At 36.4% G+C, this 22,643-nt stretch overlaps 1 protein-coding gene across 7 annotated transcripts in view; it reads left to right on the plus strand.

Annotated features, from left to right (window-relative positions):
* Positions 1–22,643, plus strand: part of KrT95D (phosphofurin acidic cluster sorting protein KrT95D) — a 325,608-nt gene that overhangs the window by 261,805 nt on the left and 41,160 nt on the right. For 2 of the 7 annotated variants that reach the window (XM_083118860.1, XM_083118861.1), the window contains exons 6-10: positions 3,355–3,587; positions 7,742–7,850; positions 10,148–10,318; positions 16,093–16,146; positions 21,377–21,552. In XM_083118860.1, the coding sequence (XP_082974986.1) occupies positions 3,355–3,587; positions 7,742–7,850; positions 10,148–10,318; positions 16,093–16,146; positions 21,377–21,552 (743 nt within the window). The remainder of the gene's footprint in view (positions 1–3,354; positions 3,588–7,741; positions 7,851–10,147; positions 10,319–16,092; positions 16,147–21,376; positions 21,553–22,643) is intronic. The other 5 variants (XM_083118863.1, XM_083118866.1, XM_083118862.1 and 2 more) reach the window with 4 other exon arrangements.

Consider the following 22,643-nt stretch of genomic DNA (forward strand, 5'->3'; position numbering starts at 1 on the left):
AAGTGTGCTGGATTCTAGATATACCTACAAGCAGTAAAGAAAATAATGATGAGTGCCTTCTTTCTAATGTTAAGAAATTTCGAACTTACTGTATTTTCATGGAAGCAACATTTTAAATTTTTTTTTAAATGAAAAAAAAAATTACTTGCAATTGTAAAATTTTAAAATATTGATATTTTTGCTTTCTTTGAAACTTGAGAATAGGTAATGTATTTCTTTCTCAAAATGTTTTGCAATTAATGCCTAAGAGGTTTGCCTGAGTTGTCAACCTTTTTAGTTCTGGGAAAAATTTTGTTTTCAAGAGCTCACATAACATAACACTGTAATGTAGGAAACCCATTTTGAATGGTCAGCATGGATCGGTTTGGCACAACATTGATTGGCAAATTGATTTAAAGGAAATCAAGTGGGAAGTGCCCAATGAGCTCCCAGATTCAGATATGTTCACCTGTCTTCAGCTTGCACATTAGTAGAATGGCCATAATGTACTTGATAAGTATAACAGTTTGAGGGCGTTCATTCTGAAGCACTTACAGACCATGCTGGTGCAGACGTAGTATACACTCTTGTCATGCGAGAACATGAGCAGAATAAGTATATGAAGAGGAACTTTTTGTTGAAGTACCCATTCCTCTATGATTCCTCAACCTCACCATATTTTATCCTCTACACATATTCTCTCCTCTCCTGCACCCAATATCTGTGTTTCCATTTGCACCATTTTTGTTCCTTGTGCGTGCTTTGCACAAGCTGCAACCATGAGCTCTCCATTGCGACTTCAGGCTGGTCCAGTACCATGCCATTCTTTCATAATGGATTTCATGTTTAAAAGAGCTTCTGCACTGAAGTGACACATAGTGAAGTGAAAATGTTGAGAGAGCCTCTTCGATGAGAATGTCCATTTGCATAAAAACAGGTCATCTGTTAAACAGCATTTCTTCTTGACATTGTCTCACCATAACATGCAAAACTTTAGCATCATAAATTTTTCCAGAGAAGAAGAAAAAAATACATATATGCACATACATAGTTTGTACTTTGTCAAGCAATAAATAGTAATAAACTATTATTTCCAACAAAGTTTATTGTACAGATACATTTTCTCAAATATACTGTTTGCCTTGTAAGCAACTGGTGTATTAAGCAATCTGAAATTGAATGCTAATCTGTAACAAAATTAATAACTACATATTAGACATGAATACAAGCATGCTGTGTTGTAGTTCTCTTTCACGTGGTTGATAATGAGACTAAAATAAAGAAGGCGATTTCAATAAGTAATTAAAAGCAATTAAATACATTTTAATGAGTCTTCTAATATGCATACCAACTATAAATAAATTTGATCAATTCCATACATCAATAAATCTCATTTTGTTTTAACTTTGTGTTCTGGATTTTTTTTTTAATGCAAAACTTGCTGTGATACTGTTGTATCTGTAAATATCTTGTTATTTTGTCGTTTTATTTGCAATTATTGTGCTTCAGTAGGTATTCGGTGTATTGTAATTTATATGTGCTCTGTGTTGAATTGCACTTAGTTATATAAAGCAGACATGTATAGTGGAATAAATGTGTAACAGCATGACAGCCAAAGGCCTTCAAAGAGGCATCAAAATTGAGTTCAATAAGTGAAATTTTTAAAATTATCTTTTGTGAAGAAATCATCAGTGTGAATCATATATGTATAATGTTAAGTGCCTTTCAACAGAAATAGCTTGACTGTAATGTACATTGAGTTGCAGTTTGGTAGTTACCAGAATGACGCAGTTGCAACTGTGAAAGGATATTGATTTAATGAGTTTTGCTGTTCTTTATTCAGGTTATATAAATGCATTATCTGTGTGATTAATATCAATTAAGGTTCAGTTATATCTTACTTCTCTCTCAACCATCGCTTCAAAAAATTTACGTATCTTCTCATTTAGAAAAGGAAGATGCTCTTCAAAATTTAGCAAACTTTAGAGAAACTGTTTGAATTGAAAGCCCTGTTACTTGGAATTTTTAAATGTGGTACCACACAATAACCAACTTTTGAATAATTAGTTTGTTTTATTTTATGTCACTATTCTGCTACTTTGGCTTTTTGTGACAATACAAATAGCTAGACAGCATTAACATGAGAAAAATTCTAACTTGTAGATCAATTTTTACATATATAATAATATTAGTAATACATATATCATGCAAAAACATGCACTAAAATTTCTGTGGCCAAATTTCAGCATTTCCCAATATGCTCTCATTAGACCAAATGCTGAAATTTAATATTCAACAGTGTATTTTATATAGGTTAATACATTTACCAACATCAGAGAAAACATTGTTAAATGTTAAAATTTGGCATTTTGGCTGGCAAAAGAAACTGATGTGCTGATGTGTTGCCACAAACTAAATAATGTGCTTATTTGAGCATAATATATGTTGATAGTTCTTTGTAACGAGCTTTTGAATTTTTTTCCCAAGATAGGGAATCTCCAGAGGAAACCTTTGCAAATGCAATCAAAACGTTAAAAATAAACTAAACAGTAAGTTCGAAGTTGTACAGAGAAGTTTTGTTGTGGATTCCCATGAACTTTTTTAGCAATTTTGTGCAATAACAAGATATAAAGAGATCATGTATTCCACTATAACTTTAGTAGTTTAATGATATGGCAACCCTAACATGCACAAGTTGCAGGTTGCTTGTTTCGTTCTCCTTTTTGGGTGGCTCATTCTTCACAGCACGTCTCTTTCTTTCTTATTCTCCTCTTACCATTACCTGTCAAATCTCTTTTAACCATCCTCTCTCTAAATCCATATAACGCATGGTAACTTTAATTTGGGGGAATTGTTAAAAAAATGATATTTAATCGACTATTTTTATATTTACTAACTCTTTTCTCCATAATAATCAAATTAACAATGCTGGTAATTTTTCACATTATTTTTTAAAAAATATTTTGAAAATAACTTTTAACATTTTGAATATATTTTGCTGATCTTTTTATCTATGCTAACAACGTGGGTAACTTTCATATGCTAACACCTGTACTGCTTACTGGCACATTTTTCAAATGGTAACTTTCTCATTTTTCACTTTCTAAACTGTGCTTTTTGCATTTTCTCTGTTAATTTTACTTTTTACTTTATTCTTTTGACTTGTGATGTATTTTCTTTCATTGTGTGTATGTGTGTGTGATGTACAACCTGCTTTCCTGTATCATGTCTTCCTGCAAAATTAATTCTTTGCTTGCATGCTGTCCTTCTAAATGAACGTGTGTGTCACCATACCATCCATCTGATCCCTGTTCTTTCCCGTTTCTCCCTGCTCGCTATGTGTGTTACCTGTCTTCACCTTTCGTGCCGTGCCAGCTGCCCTGGCTCCACTGCTGTGGTCGCTGTCCCGCCGACTAACCGTCTCCACATCCCCTGCACCCCTTTCTTCCCCAGACCGAGTGGCTGACTTCTCTGATGAAGACGAGGAATTCAGCAGCAATGAGGAAGCAGAGGCTGAGGGATCGGACTCGGAGCCTATGTTGGAAGATGGAATGGGAAGGAGGTCGAGAAAATCCAGCAGGCCAAAGATTCTTCCAGCAAATGCTAGGGTGAGTTACAGTCTTGATTATTTATTTGTTTATTTATTTATTATTGCTAGAACTGAGTAGATAACACTTTGATGCAATGCTGATTTTCTTGTCAGTTCCCATTAATAACAATATTTGAACATTGTAACAACTACACCACATCTCGCTGTTGGGTTTTGCTTTAGAATATTTGAAGAAAATTATCATATCCAGGAACAAGATGGCGCCGAAGCCTGATGCACGCGCATTTAGTGTTCTGAAATTTCAACTGTTTTCCAGTTGCTTGGGTGATGTTGTGCTTGTCTTACTTGTGACTCGAAGTATTGCAAGAGAAGAAATGCTGGACAACTGCAAGTGTGCGGAGGACTGGTCGCTTAGTTACAGGCGATTTTCTTTCTCGGCCATGAGCTCGGATTGAAGTCTCGTGTGGACAGCTTCTGGAAACCGCAAGAACAACGCTTCCCGTTCCCGCCAGCCACGTGGCTCAACCCAGCACTGCCTCTTGGTTGCGGCGTTCTCCCTCCTGCTGGCAGGCGATATTCATGTCAACCCCAGTCCCCAGGCAGTTTCCCGTGAAGAATGTGGTTTCCGTATATACTACCAAAATGTGCAAAGTCTAACCAAAAAGCTATCGACTCTGGAAATGTTCTGTAGTGAATTTCATGAATACAACGTGATTGGTTTCAGTGAAGTGTGGTTTAATGAAACAATCGGCGATAGTGAAATTCCCCTGAAGGAGTTTCAGGTATTCTGCAATGATAGAGGTTCACGTGGATTCAGAGTTACGTTACTCGTAAACAACAAGTGACCCTGCATCAGACGTCTGGATCTGTAGACGTCATGTGAATTAATATGGACTCAGGTAAATATAGGCTCACAAAAACTATTAATCGGGTGTTTTTATAGACCCCCAAAATCTGGCACTGCAACCTTGTCAGCATTATTAGATTCTGTGCTGAATGCTATAAAGGAAACTGACATTATTCTTATGGGCGATTTCAACCTTCACATAAAATGGTCATCGTCGATCTCTGGCCTCTGCACAGACAATGATGACAGGTGGTTTTTTGATCATTATATCAAAGCGATTGGACTTCATCAATTTGTAGACTTCCCCACAAGACATACAGAAACTCTCGACCTGTTGCTGTATTCGATCACAAAGGTCAAGGCCAAGCCTGGTGAGCAATTCATCGCCTCCGACCACACCCCCGTCCATGCCGAAATCCAAGTCCCTGGAAAAGCCCCTAGCCCCTCCCCCTCCTCCAGACCAGTCTACAACTGGAAGAGAGTCAACTGGGAACAGCTTTCTCTTGTCACCAGCCTTGTACCGTGGACAATGATGGACCCCCTCCCAGCAGAAGAAGCAGTGGATTTCCTCGTGGACTGTGTGCAAGCCATAATTAAAGATCACTTGCCCCTAAGGAAAACAAAAACATCCCGATTCCCATAGTGGTATAGTGAAGAGACGAAACTTACGCTGAAGAACAAAAAGAATTCATGGATCCTGTGGAAACAAGTCCCAAACGTTCATACACAGAACACGTTTACTCAATTAAGAAAACATAGCAAAAACTTAATGCAAGGAGACTATAATAATTACATTCAAACTGTGACGGAAAGTGCTGCTAAAAACCCCAAAATGTTCTGGACGCTAATTAACTCACGCCGACAACACGATCATATTCCCGTTCAAGTCTCCTGAAACAGTAAGTCTGCTACAAAGATGGAGTGCATATCACTTTTTAACTCGTAATACCACTACCACACTGCCTGAAGTCAAGCCCATCACTCCTTACACACTCTCTTAAATCTCAACTAACTGCAATGAAGTCCACGAATTATTAAAATCTCTTTCATGTTCTAAAGCTAACGCTCCTAATGATATCCCTGCCATATATCTACAACGATTAGCCCATATTCTATCCAAACCAATCAGCATAATTTTTAACAAATGTTTTTCCGAGGGTGTATTTCCTCTTGCATGGAAGCAAGCAAATATAGTTCCTATACTCAAACACGGAAACAAAACTCACCATACTTCTTATCGTCCGATTTCCTTACTTCCTGCACTTGCACTACTAGCTGAAAAAATAATTTCCAATCGTATCCTTGTGCATGCTACTCCATTCTTCTCTCCCACTCAACACGGTTTTCTTCCTCATGCTTCATGTGACACAAACCTTGCTTGTTTGCTCACCAACATGGTTAACTGCCAGAGTGCCAAGCAAGACATGGATGTCGTTTACTTAGATTTTTCTAAAGCCTTTGACTCTTGTCTCTCATACACAACTCATCCATAAACTTTCAAACAGATTCAACATTCATGGACCTCCTCTTAAATTACTCTCATCTTACTTGCACAATAGAAAGCAAAAGGTTATCATATCTGGTTGCTCTTCGTCATGGCTCCCTGTAGTTTCCGGTGTGCCTCAAGGAAGTTCTCTAGGGCCCCTGTGTATCACTCTTTTCATGGACGATATTTATGAATATATTTCTCCATAATGCTCAATTTTATTGTATGCTGATGACTGTAAGTTATTTAGAAACATCGCTTCAGTTGAAGACACATGTTCCATGCAAGACAATCTCACACACGTTGAACGCTGGTGCCAAGACTGGAATCTGAAAATAAATCCCGAAAAATCCGTTTTTATGAGGTTTACCCTCAAATCTAATTTTACAGCACCATCCTATAGATTATGCAACAAAATCATCCCGTTCGTACAACAGCACAAAGATCTTGGAGTCATTTTCGACAGCAAACTCACTTTCAGCCACCTTATAGATTACATAACTTCGAGAGCCATGAAAACCCTTGGGCTAATTTACAGATATCACGCATGTTTCTGCCCTCAAAACCCATTTTACAACGTGCGTTGTACCTATTCTTGAATATGGTTCCTGTATTTGGTCAATGGCCTGTGATAGCAATATAAAGAGAACAAACAAAGTGGTAAATTTCTTTATCAAAATAGTCAAACATAGATGTCCAGCCCTTGCAAACTTTTCCAAACATGAAATTCTAACCACTCTTCAAATTCACGATCCTTCCCTTCGCCGTCAAGTTTCAGATCTAACATTTCTTTTCAAAATCATGAATGGACAAATTTTCACTAACGAACTCTTGCCACATCTTCACATCCGGATCCCACGTACCAACAGCAAATGCAACAACTTCTTTTACACAAAAGCCTCAAGGCTATCCCTAGAACAAAGGTCATTTCTCTATAGGCTACAAACAAGTACAATACACTAAATGATCCCCCAGGCTTCCATCTATCTAAGCAGGCTTTCAGAAATGCGTGCATCAAGCAGCTGAAGAGAAACTAATATATGTTATACCCTAGTTATTGTTTTATTATTATTATTATTTTTTTATTTTATTTTATTATTCTTGTTACATATGTGTGTGTGCTTGTTATTTGTTAATTTCTATTTTTCTCTCTGTTGATATCCTGATATAAAATGGATTCTCTCTGTATTCAGGATTTCTCAAATAAATAAATAAAAAAATATATTAATTATCATGTAAACATTTTAAAATTGCTATCATTAATTATGAAATTCACTTTTGCCTCACATTAAGTGTCACATGGTATTTTAATGTACTACACAAATTATCTACACTCCACAAAGTATCAGCCAGTAACAGTTAATAAGCCGGCCTGTGTGGCGGAGTGGTAAGTATAGTGTGTGCTACGATGCCAGGGGTCCCACGTTTGAATCCATGCCTGGGCATGTGTGTTTCTTTGTGAGTGTCCATTCATCAATTTCATCATATCATCATTCATTCTCATCATGATTAGTCAAAGTGGCAGAAGAGCCAAGAAAATAAAGCAAATCAATCAATCAACAGTTATTAATTTGAATGAGCTCTGCAAACTCTTGGCAAGCTCAGGAAAAATAATATTTGCGATGATCATGCTGTCACTTAATGTGTTATTGCCTAAGTTATTCCACCCATATTCCCATGAAGTGATGCCATTATCTACATGAGGTAGATATTGAATTTTCGTTTTCAGAATATATTTTTTTACACACTAAAGTTTATTACAAAAATGGGCACATTTATGCCATGCCATGGGCAAAAATCTGACAGATAATAAGAGGAACTTGTTGCATGTTTGTTAAACTTGTAACATCTGTAACACATGCTTAAATTCTTCTTGCAGCAACGTAATCTGAAACAGAAGTTCATTGCATTGCTGAAGAGGTTCCGAGTTACCGAAGATCTGCAAGGGTTGGATAATGACCAGGAAGAGATAGATCAGAAACTGTCAGGTGAGGTGGTATATTATATATAGACAATATTCAAACTGTATAATTGTTGAAAAAGATCTATTGGGCTATTGACCGGGAGAATGAGTTCAACTCACGTGGTCAATAGCTTAAGATAACCTTTTCATGATTAGTTGCCCAGAAAGCTCCAAGATTTACTTCTGCCTACAATTGTTAGATATTCCTAACAGTGCAACCAAGCACAGATTCATGGTTATTACCTGCTAGAGTTAAGCAAATATTCATGTATGACCTTCGTCATTTCAAAATGTTTGTGTACATGCCAGAGTCCTGTCTAGAATATTGTGTGTACATTTGTTGGCTAATTTGTCTCTGTTCTGAAAATGCTTCCTTGATGTAAGAAAAAAGTGTGTTGGGCCAGAATGTTCTCATTTTGTATGCTGCCGTTACAGTAAGCGGCATTGTGGAGAAGTATAGATTGGAACTTCTTGTGCACCCACCATACAGTCTGTGACATGAACCCACTAGACATTTACTTTTCCGCACAACCAAAGAAATCACCCCGTGGGAAACATTTCAGTACAATTTTGAGATGTTTCTGATAAATGACCAGAGTAATCTGATGCACAAACAAGGAATGTGTTCTGATGAGATTGTGAAAGCTTTCAGATTGAGGGGACTGAAGGGACAAGCAGCAAGTGGCTATTGTCACTTAGAAACAAATCTTCAGAAATAAATGCAACCTATTGTACAGAAGGAACATGACAAGCTGAACATGTCATTTGTTACTTGCTTGTCACTCTGACTGACCTGTTTTCTGAATACCATGCATCGTGCAATCTCAAGTCTGTTAGTTGCAGTTTGTAATGACAATTGTAACTTTGGTGTGAAACCCACATGTCATTTGTAACTTTGGTATGAAACCCACATGTCACTTGTAACTTTGAAACCCGCATGTCCCTTGTAACTGTGGTGTGAAACCCGCATGTCCCTTGTAACTTTGGTCTGAAATCCACATGTCCCTTGTATTGAGATTCTGCTGGTGCAATTTTGCAATCTGGACCTTCATCGATAACAGTATGCGTAGATTTTATCAACTGAGTATAACTTCAGTGTGAAATCCACATGCCACTTGAAACTTCCATGTGAAACACACATGTCACTTGTAACTTCAGTGTGCAACCGGTATAATACTTGTAACTTCAGTGTGAAACCCAAGTGTCACTTGTAACTTCGGTGTGAAATCCAAATGCCACTTTAAACTTTGGTGTGAAATCCACATGCCACTTGAAACTTTGGTGTGAAATCCACATGCCACTTGAAACTTTGGTGTGAAATCCACATGGCACTTGAAACTTTGGTGTGTAATCCACAAGCCACTTGAAACTTCGGTGTGATATCCACATGCCACTTGAAACTTTGGTGTGAAACCCACATGTCATTTGAAGCTTCGATGTGAAACCCACATGTCACTTGAAGCTTCAATGTGAAAACCACATGTCACTTGAAGCTTCAGTGTGAAACCCACATGTCACTTGAAGCTTCAGTGTGAAACCCACATGTCACTTGTCACTTTAGTCTAAAAGCTGTGTGAGACTTGTTCAAATGCTGGGGTACTGTTATATGAAGAAATAAAAAATAGTAAAAAACTTAAATGATTTAAGACCATGAAATGTATTCTGTAAAATAAATTCATTTTTAAAAATAGGAAAACTGTGTTCAAAGGTTCTGAAGTGACCTTCATACTTGGAGCAATTTTCTCAATGAGAATGAAATATTTGCATACATCATACTCTTTTTAATAATAATAATCCTTTGCACAACAGCCCATGAAGGGCCTAGGCTTACCTACCAACTGCCGGTCTCCCTCCCATGCTTTCCTTCGTCACCTCTAAGCGTGGAGATCTGCAACCAGTATTGGAATAGCCGGGGGGTCAGCCCGACGTATCCCCAGCCGTTATAGTAGGTTTCTGTGACCGGAGTACGCTTGCTCATTTGAAGCTCCCCAATTTCCTCATGATGGTGGGTTGCCACCGGCCCTATGCGTAGGCCGAAAAAATTCTAACCAGAGCCGGATTCGAACCTACGCCGTCCTGCAGCGAACGAACTTAAGACTAGTGAACGCCTTAACCCGCTCGGCTTTAGTCATGAAATTTGGAAAGTTTGTACTAAAAGACCTAGATTTATGTTTGCATTTGTTTTGATGTACAAGACATCACCATGAACAGGTACCACATTAGCATGCATGAATGTTACAGATGAAATATGGTTGAAGTACAAATGTAGTCAAGCTTTCAGTAATAAATTTTAAACATTTGATTTGTTTTTTTTTTTTCTAGGAGGAGACATGGATCCAGCCGATATTGAAGATTTGTTTGAAGAATTAGAAGATCTTAGTGACTCTGGGCCAGAAATGGACACGATGAGTATTACTTCAACCCCTAAGCCATCTCTGAGGCCATTTTTCTCAAGCAGCAGATCGTTGCTACAAGAAACACTAAACGTACCTGGTAAGATAGATATCCCATTACAAATAGTGAGTACATCAACATCAGAATTAATTTTGCTATAAAATAAGAAATAATGAGGTATTTTCCATAGAGAAATCATGGTTTCTTATCTTTATTTTGTAGAAGTAGGCAAAGTTTTCATGCAAAATTCATAATTATATTTTTGCCTCTGGATATTTTTGGACAATTGTTTTTGAATGCTTTTATTCAAAATGTTATGGTGTTTTATCAATTTTTTTGTGAATGAAGATTGCCATTGCTTAATTTTCATGTTAAATACATATTATGTTTTTTTAAATTTTTTTGTTATTACCTCATAGTGCTTATGCATATTCTTACTATCTTTTTCTTTTGCATGCATTAAATGAATGTTTAATTTTTGACTAGAAATTTCAGTTCATCTGAATAACTGTATTCAGTGATATAACTAACCTTCTTGATATATAGTTTCTATATACGAGGGGTGTCCCATAAGTAGCGAGCCTAACCTAGAAGGGAACAGGATGGGACCACAATAGCAACCAATTTTTCTGCATAGTCTCCCTGCAGGCCCCCACACTTTTGCCAACGCTTCTGCAGTGCTTTTATCCCGGTCTCATAAAAGCTTTCCTCAAGGCTTGCAAAATAGTCACCCACAGCACTGATGACATCATCATCACACTGATAATACACACCGCCCAAAGGTTTTTTTCAAGTTGTGGAAGAGATGAGTCTGATGGAGCAAGATCGCGTGAATAAGAGGGATGTTCCAACAATTCGAACCCACAATCATGGATGGTTGCCATCGCAACAAGCGATGCATGAACACGTGCATTGTTGTGATGCAGAATCACCCCTTTAGAGAGCTTTCCCTGTCGCTTAGTCTTCAAAACACCCCTTAATTGCCTCACCAGGGAAGCATAATGCTCTCCAGTCATGGTGTTTTCCTTTCGGAGATGATCAACCAACAAAACACCCTTTGAGTCCCAGAAGACTGTCGTCATCACTTTCCCAGCAGAGGGACCGGACTTTGCCTTCTTTGGGGTGAGGGAGCCGGGGTGTTTTCACTGTTTTTGTTTCGGTACATATTGATGAGCCCTTGTCAACAGTCACAAGTCGTTCAACAAATCCATCTGGATCGACCTGGAACAGCTCAAGATTTCATTCTGAGATCATGCATCTTGTCAACGTTTGTTCGCTTGTCAGAAGTTTTGGAACCCAACACGCAGAAACCTTTTTCATCCCCAACTGGTCATGCACAATGCGCTCCACTGTTGATTTTGACATATTCAGTTCCTCTGCAATATATTGCACAGTCACACGTCTGTCTGCAAGAATAATCTTGTGCACTTTCTCTGCATTTTCTTGTCGCCATCTCCACTGGCCTGCCTGGGCAAGGGTCATCTTCCACACTCACTCTCCCCCACTTAAATTTGGCTACCCATCTCTTCACTGTGGCAGAGGATGGAACATTCTCTCCTAATGTCACCGTATCCTCATGGATTTCCTTGGGACTCAACCTCTTTTTCAACAGATACTTGATAACTGCTCGTATCTCTTCTCTCTTCATTTTTCTGACATTACACACTTAGCACACTTCTAGCTCCTGCACAGAAGAATAGGATGGTTAGAACTGGACACCGCTTTGCATATACACTTACGAAGAACTGCTATTTCAAATCCCCAAATTATTTTCAGATTGAACTATGGGAACCCTATCAGGCTCACTACTTATGGGACACCCCTCGTATATCTACAGTAGAATGCCACATGGAAAATTTACAAAACAGTTATATTTTATTCATACTAATACAGACAGTAGTCACACAGACGTATCTTATCCACATTTGTAGATCAACCTTGATTGTTTTTCAGGCTTGACCATTAGCAATTACTGTAGTGTAATTGCAAGGAAATATATTTCAAGCATGTAGTATTACCTCAACCTGTAAGCATTTTTATTTAGACAAATTAGCAGGTGCAAGAATATAAAAGCAAATGTAGCTATGACACAGTTACCTAAGTAACGAAAAGTTGTTGGCCCAACCATACTGAAAATGATTCGCCAAACGTATAAACATACCGTTGGGCAACAGTAATTTTGGCTGTGGTTCCAATGTTGGACCAGCATGTGATTATTATGTTACGCCAAGGTACTAAAGTGTAGACAGGTTTGTGTTCTCATATACAGGGTGTCATTTTAATGGCACCCACGGACCACGGAAACTTATAGAGGACATCAAAACAAGCAACTTTTCTCAGTAACATTTTTCTCGTTGCTGCATCATTTCGGCGCTACAGTCATTCAAAAAAGCCCATTGTGTCTCCTAAATGCTGGCAACCACACACAACATTTGTTTGCATTTGTGACGTCATAACCCATCGTGAAGCGATGTGTTCCAGATTTGCCAGGAACACACATATTCTGTGAAAAATGACATAGCTACATCAGCCACATTATGTACCGTAAAAAAAAAAAAACGAGAAAACACATCTTTTAACCTAACAGGATGTAAGCAAATAATACGAAAAATGGTAGAAAGAAAATAGAATTCAAGTGGAAGTGGTCATATCAAATTTTATCGCAGCTTGCATGTCAAATATTTGCAAATCTAGTTACCAAGTTTGCATATACAATTTAGTCTATCCACTTCGTCCTTCTGATAATAGTTGTCTGTGATACATTCAACAGATGACAAAATAGAAATGAAAGAACTCAAAATTTCAAAGGTAAGCAACACATAATATAATGTATATTCAGGGCATTATGAGGCAAGTGACAAAAATGGTTGGAAATACAGGGATATAAGTAGTAGTAAGACAAGCTCTCCGACGTCCGTGTTTATCTATGCACCGGATACACATGTAATAGTTTGCAACTGTGAACAGGGCAGTATATTCGCTAGTGATTCATCATTAGATTGTTACTGAGGTTGTACGTGTTTTAGCCGTAGTGTAACAATGTGAACCTCGGATACGTCCGTTATCAGCACAAAAGTAGCACAAGGCATCTGGACACTAATCTGTAGATATCAACCTTGCAACGAAATTTGCAAATATTTGACATATAGCTGGGCGTAAACAGCCACATGTAAGCTGCAGGTCCAATAAAATGTATTGTTGTTGATATTTGACATGTAGGCTGAGACAAAATCCGATATTGACACTTCATTTTGAATACGTTTTGTACCATTTCTCATATCGTTGGTTCACTTCCCCCCTTCCCCCGAGATGACTGCTGATCTTCTGGCTGATAGGCTATGATGTTCGGTCCACTGGACGGGTTTCTCGCTTCGTTTTACAGTTAATAATGTGGTTGGTAGTTTGTCATTTTTCACAAAATTTGTGTGTTCCTTGCAACCCTGCCGTGTGCTTTTTCACTGCAGGAAATGACGTCACAGATACGATGAAATGTTGTGTTGGGTTGCCAGCATCCAGGCGGCAAAACTTTCTTTTTTGAACGGCTGTAGCGTCGAATCGACGCACCAACGAGAAAAATGTTACTGAGAAAAGTTGTTTGTTTTGATGTCTTCTGTATGAATCTGTGGTTCGTGGGTGCCATTAAAATGACACCCTGTATATAATTTATTGTGAGGCCAAATATAAAGTCCATTACAAATTATTTGTGTAAAATAGAAAGAAAATACACAGCACTTTCTCATTCATATGGCATCATTGTTTTCAAGGCACCATACCTTCAAGTGGTAGCACAAAAAAACTTTCTAGAGTTTACTTAGTTTTACATAACATTATTTTACATATATAGATCTTGAACCACCTTTACAATTGTTCTTGTTCTGCTACAGCTAAACAGACAAACAATAAGCAAATCCCATCACAGAGATATCTTTCATCCATGACAAAGTACTCGTGAGTGACTGCAAGTTAAGAACAGCTTCTACTTTCATTAACAAAATATTATATTTCCAGTATGTGCTGTGACTGAGATATTCAAAATGAAACACTGTTACATGTCACTTACTTTACATTCTAGAATTTACAGCATGCTCTTGAAAGTTATCTTAACAGGAGTGACTCACTTTTGCATGGTTGGTCAAAAGCATTGGCAATAACAACCATTGGCCCAATGTAAAGGTGCATCCCAACTATGCCAGCTGGCAAGGCTGCATGCAAAAGCTACACTGCCTTGCTGATATCGATGAACGTCCCCACAGCACTGTGGTGTGGAGACATGCATCAGTCTGGTTTGATGGCTTGTTGGCAGCACACGTAAAATACTCTGTGAAAATTAGGGCTGAGCCGATACCGATACTGGTATCGGTATTGGAAAGTATCGGTTGATATTTTTACACCGATGCTAGCCGATACCATTGTCCTTTAGTCGCTAGAAGCGTGGCCAAAACCAAAATTTGTTCCTTTTCAAAGGTTTATTCACCTTTTCCAACTTACCTTTGGCTTTGAAAAGAACTGAAAAATATGTGTGTGTATTTATGCATTTGTTAGTAGAACTTGAACTCAAGTTCCGTAAACGGCAAGTACATGACAAATAATCCATATGCAGATAAGACTCGCGGTCAAGTATCTTGCAAATCAAGGGTAACATGAAATTATCCATATAGGAATTCCTTCGAAGTCTACCAGGCTTTGTTCATCGTGAATGCAACAAAATATTGACATTATGTGCACTGTGTCAAGTGCAGAATAAATCTGTTTCATCCATATACTATTCAATTTTATAAATGTTTTAAACACTTGTGAAAACTTAGCCAGGTGTTTTAAACGTGCCCTACGGGTACTCATTACGATATGTTTCTTTCTTAACTTAACACATACGCACTTGCTTGGCTTTTGTGTGCAGCCTTGCCAACTGGCATAGTGGCGACGTGCAACTTCAATTTGCCAGCCAACGAAAACTCTACCTTCCCCATGTAAAAACTGCAGTTGGCCTAACAGTTGTGTTTACTTAGATTACAAAGGACAAACGGAGAGGGCTTTAAACCAAGAACCAATGATCACATCAGATACATTAGGAGAAAGGAGGAAAAGAGTGATTCAAAATGACCAGGAAATTAAAAGATGATCATAGAACAGAATATTAAAGAAGCTTTATTCATTAAAAAAAAAAAGGGCCTCCCCGATGGCACAGTTGTTGTGTCATCGCCTTGCAATCAAGGGGGCCTGGGTTCAATACCCGGTGGAGGTACATAGTGGTTCGAATCCCACATTAAACTGTAGGTCCAGTCCCAATTAGCCTTACTGTGCATAAAGAGGACTTAAAACACCAAATCAATCAATCATTAATAAAACTACAAATGTCATTATGTTTTTGTGCATAATGATGTTCATAAAGTTGAAGGTGGTACAATACAAGTACAACAATACATTTTTAACCCAAAAGGAAATAACATGGAAGTGATGTTAGATGTGAATGAATTGAAAAAAGAAGAAAAAGAACTGGTGAAACATCAGGAATTGACTGGGCATTCCACTAACATGATTGTGGATGACGTTTTTATACATTTTAATCATTTATATGTGTCCCTTTAGCTTTTATTGTCTCTTGTTAATAACCTTTCCAGTGGTGAGGAAGGATCAAGGTAGATATGAAAATTTGTTTAACAAATGAAGATACGTGTTGTGACTATTGTCTTCATTACTGTTACTGTATTGACTTTTTGTATATTTTATTCTTCAGATGTTTTATATCATCAGCTCCATATCTGCATTTTATAATTACATACTTTCTTTTATTTTTGACATAAAAGAAGAGAAGGAAAATACTGCATTGTGTATGGAATATGTTGTTTATCATAACTTTTTTTTTTTACTCTTAGGGGGTCAAGCCTACACTCGGCTGAACATGCCAGGTAGGCAGCAAAATTGTGCAGGTCAGCACCCATTTGCCATTTTGTTTCGCTAGTTTAGCACTCTTCGGTGGAAGTTCTCTCATTTCACTGCTGATCCATAAATCCGTTCTCCACATGCTTACTGTTACAATGATAGAGCCAGGATATTTCACAAATAGATCCATTGGCTTCACTTCATAAGCACGTTCCAAGCTACAATCTTCACACACACACATTACATGCACATTTTATACTGTGTCTAAAATTTCAAGTTCATAGCTGTGAATACCTATTTTCTTAATTTCAGAGTTTTAAATATTGAAAAAAAGGGATTGAGAATTAATGAGTAGCTGGGGTGTGATATTGAAGTGGTAAAGGCAACCTGTGATACTGATCACACCACTCTTTTTAAAGTGAGAATATGTGATCAGATGTAAAAAATGATTCTTGTATCTGCATGCTTTGCACATGGAATTTTTGGAAAGGAGTGCGAGACATCCATATAAAGCCATTACTAGTAAATGTTGATTGACCAATGTTTTTATGTTAAGCACTGGGGGGGGGGGGGGGGAAACAACCTTGATTTTGACCTACTGTTGTTCACTGTCTCTCTTTGAACTCTTTTTCCAATCTTGATTATTTTTTAGTGTCTTGTACATTGTTACATTTTTAAATATTTTTTTGATCTTGACCACAGTTTAAAGTGCGATCCATGCCCCTCTGTGCTTCCACTGGATATCTAACCCACAACCCTTTGATTAGTAGAAGACAACGACATTATCACCATGCAATTGTGAAGGTCCATTCTTTGGACATGACAAAGACACGTGTCTTTGTGTCCAAATGTTGATCAATTTTTTTAAAAAAAATACATTTTTACATCAATATTTAATGTTAATTGTGCAGTACAGAGAAATCCTGGGCAGAACCCAATTGAGGTTATATGTGAGGTGTGAGGAGTTGCTCTTCAGACACAGTTTGAATTAATCATCAAAACTTTACTGCATCTAAGAATGCACAATGACATGTTCCCCAGTCTATGCTTTTTTATGCTTTTTTTAAATTTAGCAGCACATTTCTGTCACGTTTGGCTAATTGCAACAATAAGGATAATTGATTATAAAAGACAAAACAAATGAAGCGACATTCACAAAGAACAGCCATACCCAGGTTGAGACTCTGACCTTGAGAACTTTTGTGGTGCGATTGAAAGTTGACTGCCTAATGTACCTGGCCACCAGGTTGGCATATTTTTAAGTTCAGAGGGGGCTCTCTCTCAAATCAAAACTTCACTGCACAAGAATTGAAACAACATTTTTCCAGAATTTCACAAACAATTTGCTTGCATCCTCAAGGGCTGAAGGGATTGTTCAAAAAGACACATATTTCAAAATACATGGACTTGCAACATTGTGATTACTGTACATTTTCACTTGCTGTTTATTAAAGATGATGAGTTCTCAAGGAATTAATTTTATCCTCTTGATGTGAATCCTTCATTCTCTGATAATGAAGGCAAGATGTTTGTGAGACATTAGAATCATTATATTGAAATTTGTGTGACCTGCAGCAATTGTTAATTTTTGCTGTATCCCTTTTATTATTTCTTGCAGAAAAGAGTATTTTCAACATTGTACTGCTTTATATAGCTTAGAAATTGATGACTGACATGAATAATGATAAGATAAAAACACAACATTTATGTATGCAAATTGTAATATTCCCTTTTTATGGATCAGCAGTTTACATGGTGCCTGCCCATCTGCACGTATTTATATTTTGAAATTGGGATGGAGAAGGGGTAACTAACATGCACTAATATAAAGTAATAGCAAACGATATACATATACCTGCATACGTGTCGTATTGGAAATTTATGTGACTTTTCTAAAAACTTTTAAAAAAGTGAATGGTGGTGGAATAAAATGTGGATTTATTTTGTTCTGTACCTTTTTATTGTACATAATTTTGCACAATTCGCAATTTTTTGTTATGCAAATTACCCTTTCTTCCTTCTTACATATGTAATATTCGTAAAAGTGCACATAGCATGACTAATTCCTGCTAAAGATTAACAAAATATTTTAAGCCTAGATTATTTTATTATTTTGTTTTCACATCATGTATTTGTGTTTACAGTTCAGCACAAAAGTTCCTGAAGGCCTGTATCTAGATGCCAATACTTTAAGATTACCATACTTACTTGAATAATCCATAGCTGCCCATGAACATATTTTCAAAAATATATCAAATGGATCAAGTAGAAGAGCAAAAAACATATATTCGTACTCTGTATGTGAATATCTTCTCCTGCAAAATCAGCTACAGATAGGGTGCAAAGATTATACATGAAAACAATGTATGGCCCAATAGTTTCACAGAACAAGTTTTCTCAAAGTTTTCTCATTGTAAAAGAAAATACCATTTTCTTCGTTACCCAGTGCGTAGCTGATACTCAGACCCATGTAAATACGCATTCCTGTTATACTGATACTTAAGACTGTTCAGAAAATGGGTAATCAATTGCAACATGTATAGATCCCGCCACTCTTATTTGAAACCTTGGCATGGGAGCAGTGGCGCTAATATAATATCAGTAATTTAATCACAAAAACTGCTTTTGCAATGCAATTTGGCACAGAATTAATGAAAAATGGTTAATTTGGCATAATTCCCGGGATATTTGACATTTGCCATTTTGTCTGTACCATGGTGTAGCCAGATTCTGGAAAAGTATTAATAACTGAATATCATCACTTCTTAAACCAACTTACTTTGGGTATCAAGCCATCCTAAGATCATTTTTATAAAATGAACTTAGCTTTTATCACAAATAGTGGATTTCCATAACAAGTGTTTTATAAGCTCCCATTGTCACAAGAAATTGCACTGAAGTCAGATAGTTGAGAAGATTTTAAAAATATTACACTAACAACCAATTATATCTGAATATAATGATCTCTTAGTATTAAAAAAAGCACTAGTATCTTAAGATTTTTCATGTTTATGTTATGTATTTTAGAACTTCAAATATTGGGCCTAACAATTAAATATTGAAACATTGAAATATTTAAACATTTTTACAGACAATGGCAGCAAGTCGGACATAAACATGTGATGCTCTGAAAACTAGTGATGAATTGTTCAAGAGAAGAAAATACTAACTTAACCATGACATTAATTGGATAATCAGTGCAGAAATGTACAACAAGTGAAAAATTCAAGAGTTTAAATTATGTTATTTTTGTCTATTCTGCAAGAATTACTTCCAAGATTTTTATTAATTTGCTTTAATTTGTACCCAGTCGTAGTAAAAAAAATACTTTATAGTTATAAATAATGTCTTTTCTTCTGTATTCTATATATCTGCTTCCATTAACAGTGCTTTTGCTTTATTTGTAGTGTTCCACTTATTCTTCCAACTAATGTAGTTGATTAGATTAAATTATGTAATGAATTAACATTGTATTAAAAATAAAATGATTTCCTCAACATGTTTTCCTTGAATTTTGATATGTCTATAGAGTTCTAAGTTTTATACCAATCGTTTAGATCAATCTAATGTGTCTTGTGTTATGTGTGTAAAATATTTTCATTTTTTAAATAAAAAATGCAAGAACCTGTTTACTCACAAATACATGGGTTTGACTACATATGATATGAAAATAATTAATTCAATAACAATTATCTACCAATACTAGACAATACTCTTGCATAGCTAAGATATCATGTGAATGATGCAAAAATTCTGAAATATGATTTGTCAAATGTTAGGATAGATTTGTTGAAATGATAGATTGGGGAATTTTTGTATTGAACTAGTTTAGTCCAAAACCACAGTAGTTTCACTGTAATAAATTTATTTTGTTTTATATTACTATAAAAATGGATGAAAAACTGAATAAATGGTCATGGGTTTTATTGCCGGTCATCCAATACTTTCACATCGTACAGTGGAACCATGCAGGGTGAAAAAAAATATGTAAAATCTGGGCTAATATTGTAACATTTTGCTTTATTGGAACCATTAAGATTGAATGTATAATTCAGAAAAATGTAAAATCTTGGAAACTATGTTCCACCATATATGGATTCTGGAACAGTATTTTCTGTGGCTCAATGAATACCACTTCAAACTAGTGCCAAAACTCTGGCATTATAATAATTTAAAACTCTCATCAGATAGCATTTGGCGGTACCATGTTCATTCCTGTACTGCATGTTGACAACAGATGGATATTCTGCAAAGCACAGTCCGTTTACAATGGCCAGACAGTGATGAAAATCCCTTAGCAATACCAGGCATCTGGCTTTACTGAAAGAAAAAAACCCCTCTGATGTCATTTCTCGTATCGTCTAATGAAATAAACCATCTGTCCCTCAAGAATTGCACCATGGAATGAAACAGGTAAAAATTGTCACATGTTTAAATCAATTGCAAGCACGTAGTTTGCATATTTTTCAAGGACATGGGTATTGTGGTGCTACAGTATCAAGATCCTGAATTTTGGTGTGGGTCACTCGTAAACTGTAAGATGGGTTATTGCGTGAAGACCTCCGTTCCTTTCACTGGTATGATTCCCTTTAATTTTTCGGTAATTATGAACAGCATGTAACATGCTGCTCAGCTTGTTGTGGAGTCAACTTGTGCAGAACCATTCAAAATATATCAAAGGATGTTTGGCAATCCTACACAAGGGACATGAACTCCAGAAAAGTATAAGCAACGAAATTCAGACTTGCATATTTCAATACCGATATCAATTATATTGTTGCTCTCATCTTCAGGGATTGAAGTGAAGATGAGAGTGACATTAGCTCCTGCAACCTCGGAAGGATATCTGGAGATAATCTCTTCATTATTTGCCACCAGGATAGCATCAAGAATTACAGTGAAACCTCAATTTTATGTTTTTGGGGAAACCAAGATGAAAGAACTTAAAATGCAGGATAATGTAAAATCCGGAAAAAATTTCTAGCAATTTGCTCTATTGGGACCCACGAATATTGAATGCATAAAGAGGGAAAATGTAAAACGAGGGAACAGTGGAACCTCTGTTTTACATTTTTCAGGGAACAAACCTGAAGAAACTTAAAATGCAGGAATATGTAAAATCTTGGAATGTAAAATTGGGGTTCCACTGTAATATCAGTCAACACTGATATTGGTGATTAAATTTTAATCTCGTAGTTTTTGATACCAATAAATTGATATTTTGTTAATAAATTATATTATTGCAGCAGAACTGAAGGTAATTTGATTTTGTTTCAGAGAAAGGATCTGATAGATTAAGTGATGAAAGCTCAAAGAAGGCTGATTCCGACTCGCATCCAGAGAACTGGACCGACCATGAGCACAGTGATCCTCAGCAGATCGCCTCATCCCCTCCCAGGGGCACGGAGGAGAAAGGAAAGGTGATGAGCCAGCTGGAGCCATTGATGTTGAATGTACTGGCTTTTTTATGTGCTTCTAAACTTTCTTTTAATAAAATTTCATAAAGTCAATGCCATGATACTCATCTCAAATTCATTTACAAGGAAAAAATATAAATTGTGTACACTCAGAATGACACTATAGGGGGCAAAATGTGGTTGAGGAATTTATTATTGTTTGTTATCTACCTAAATTTATTATTAATACATTTTTGTATTTTTCTTATTTTACATAATTTTTCTGCCCCTTTAGACCAGTCAGAACAATGAGGAGGAGGATTAGATGCTATATGTCACTATATGAAGGGACATTCAAGTTCAGAGTTTGTCAGCTTTATGCTCAAGTAGGCTAATCGAGACCTGACCTAAAGTTTTAACTAAGATCTGAACCACTTTGCAGTGTCTTTCCATGGACCAAGAACCTTCAGTGGCAAGACAATGAGTCAACCACTGAGTTTATTATTATTATTGTTATTAATTTAATCAAATTCATATTGCTAAATCGACCCAACCTACAAAAAAATGTTACTGTGGTTATGCATAAAGAAAGTTACACAACATTTGTCCCAACTTAATTTCTTCCTCCAATATCTGAAATTCTGACACCACCTTTTTAATATTAAGCAATATCTTATGTTTTTACATTTGTTGAGTTTCCATCCCATGTACAAGGGTTAAGTTACATATCAAGTGTTCTGTACAAAAATAGATATCCAGGTATGTATAATAGTTTGATAATATTTGTTACACGAGTTTGTATTTACATAGACTTTTTGAAATAGTAATTAATTTTTTTTAGATTCATATTGAACCAAATATTTTTAAAAACGTGGCATTGAATTTTTGATATTTTAAAATAGGTTATGTACATTTTTTGCATGATGATGTTATTTTTTGTAACTTTCACAAACATAGTATAGAAACTACCACAATACTATGAACAGGTACCAACTACCTATCATAGCATGTCTTATATCTATTTTCTGCAGCTTTCAAATTTGTCTTTGCATGCTTACTAAAAATAAGAATAATCTTGTTGCATGTTAGGTCTTGAAAGAATTTTCCGATATATATGCATGTATAAATGAGTACGTTTGTCACTCCTT

Source organism: Lepisma saccharinum, chromosome 3, assembly GCF_977018435.1.
Source record: "Lepisma saccharinum chromosome 3, izLepSacc3.1, whole genome shotgun sequence".
NCBI lineage: Eukaryota > Metazoa > Arthropoda > Insecta > Zygentoma > Lepismatidae > Lepisma > Lepisma saccharinum.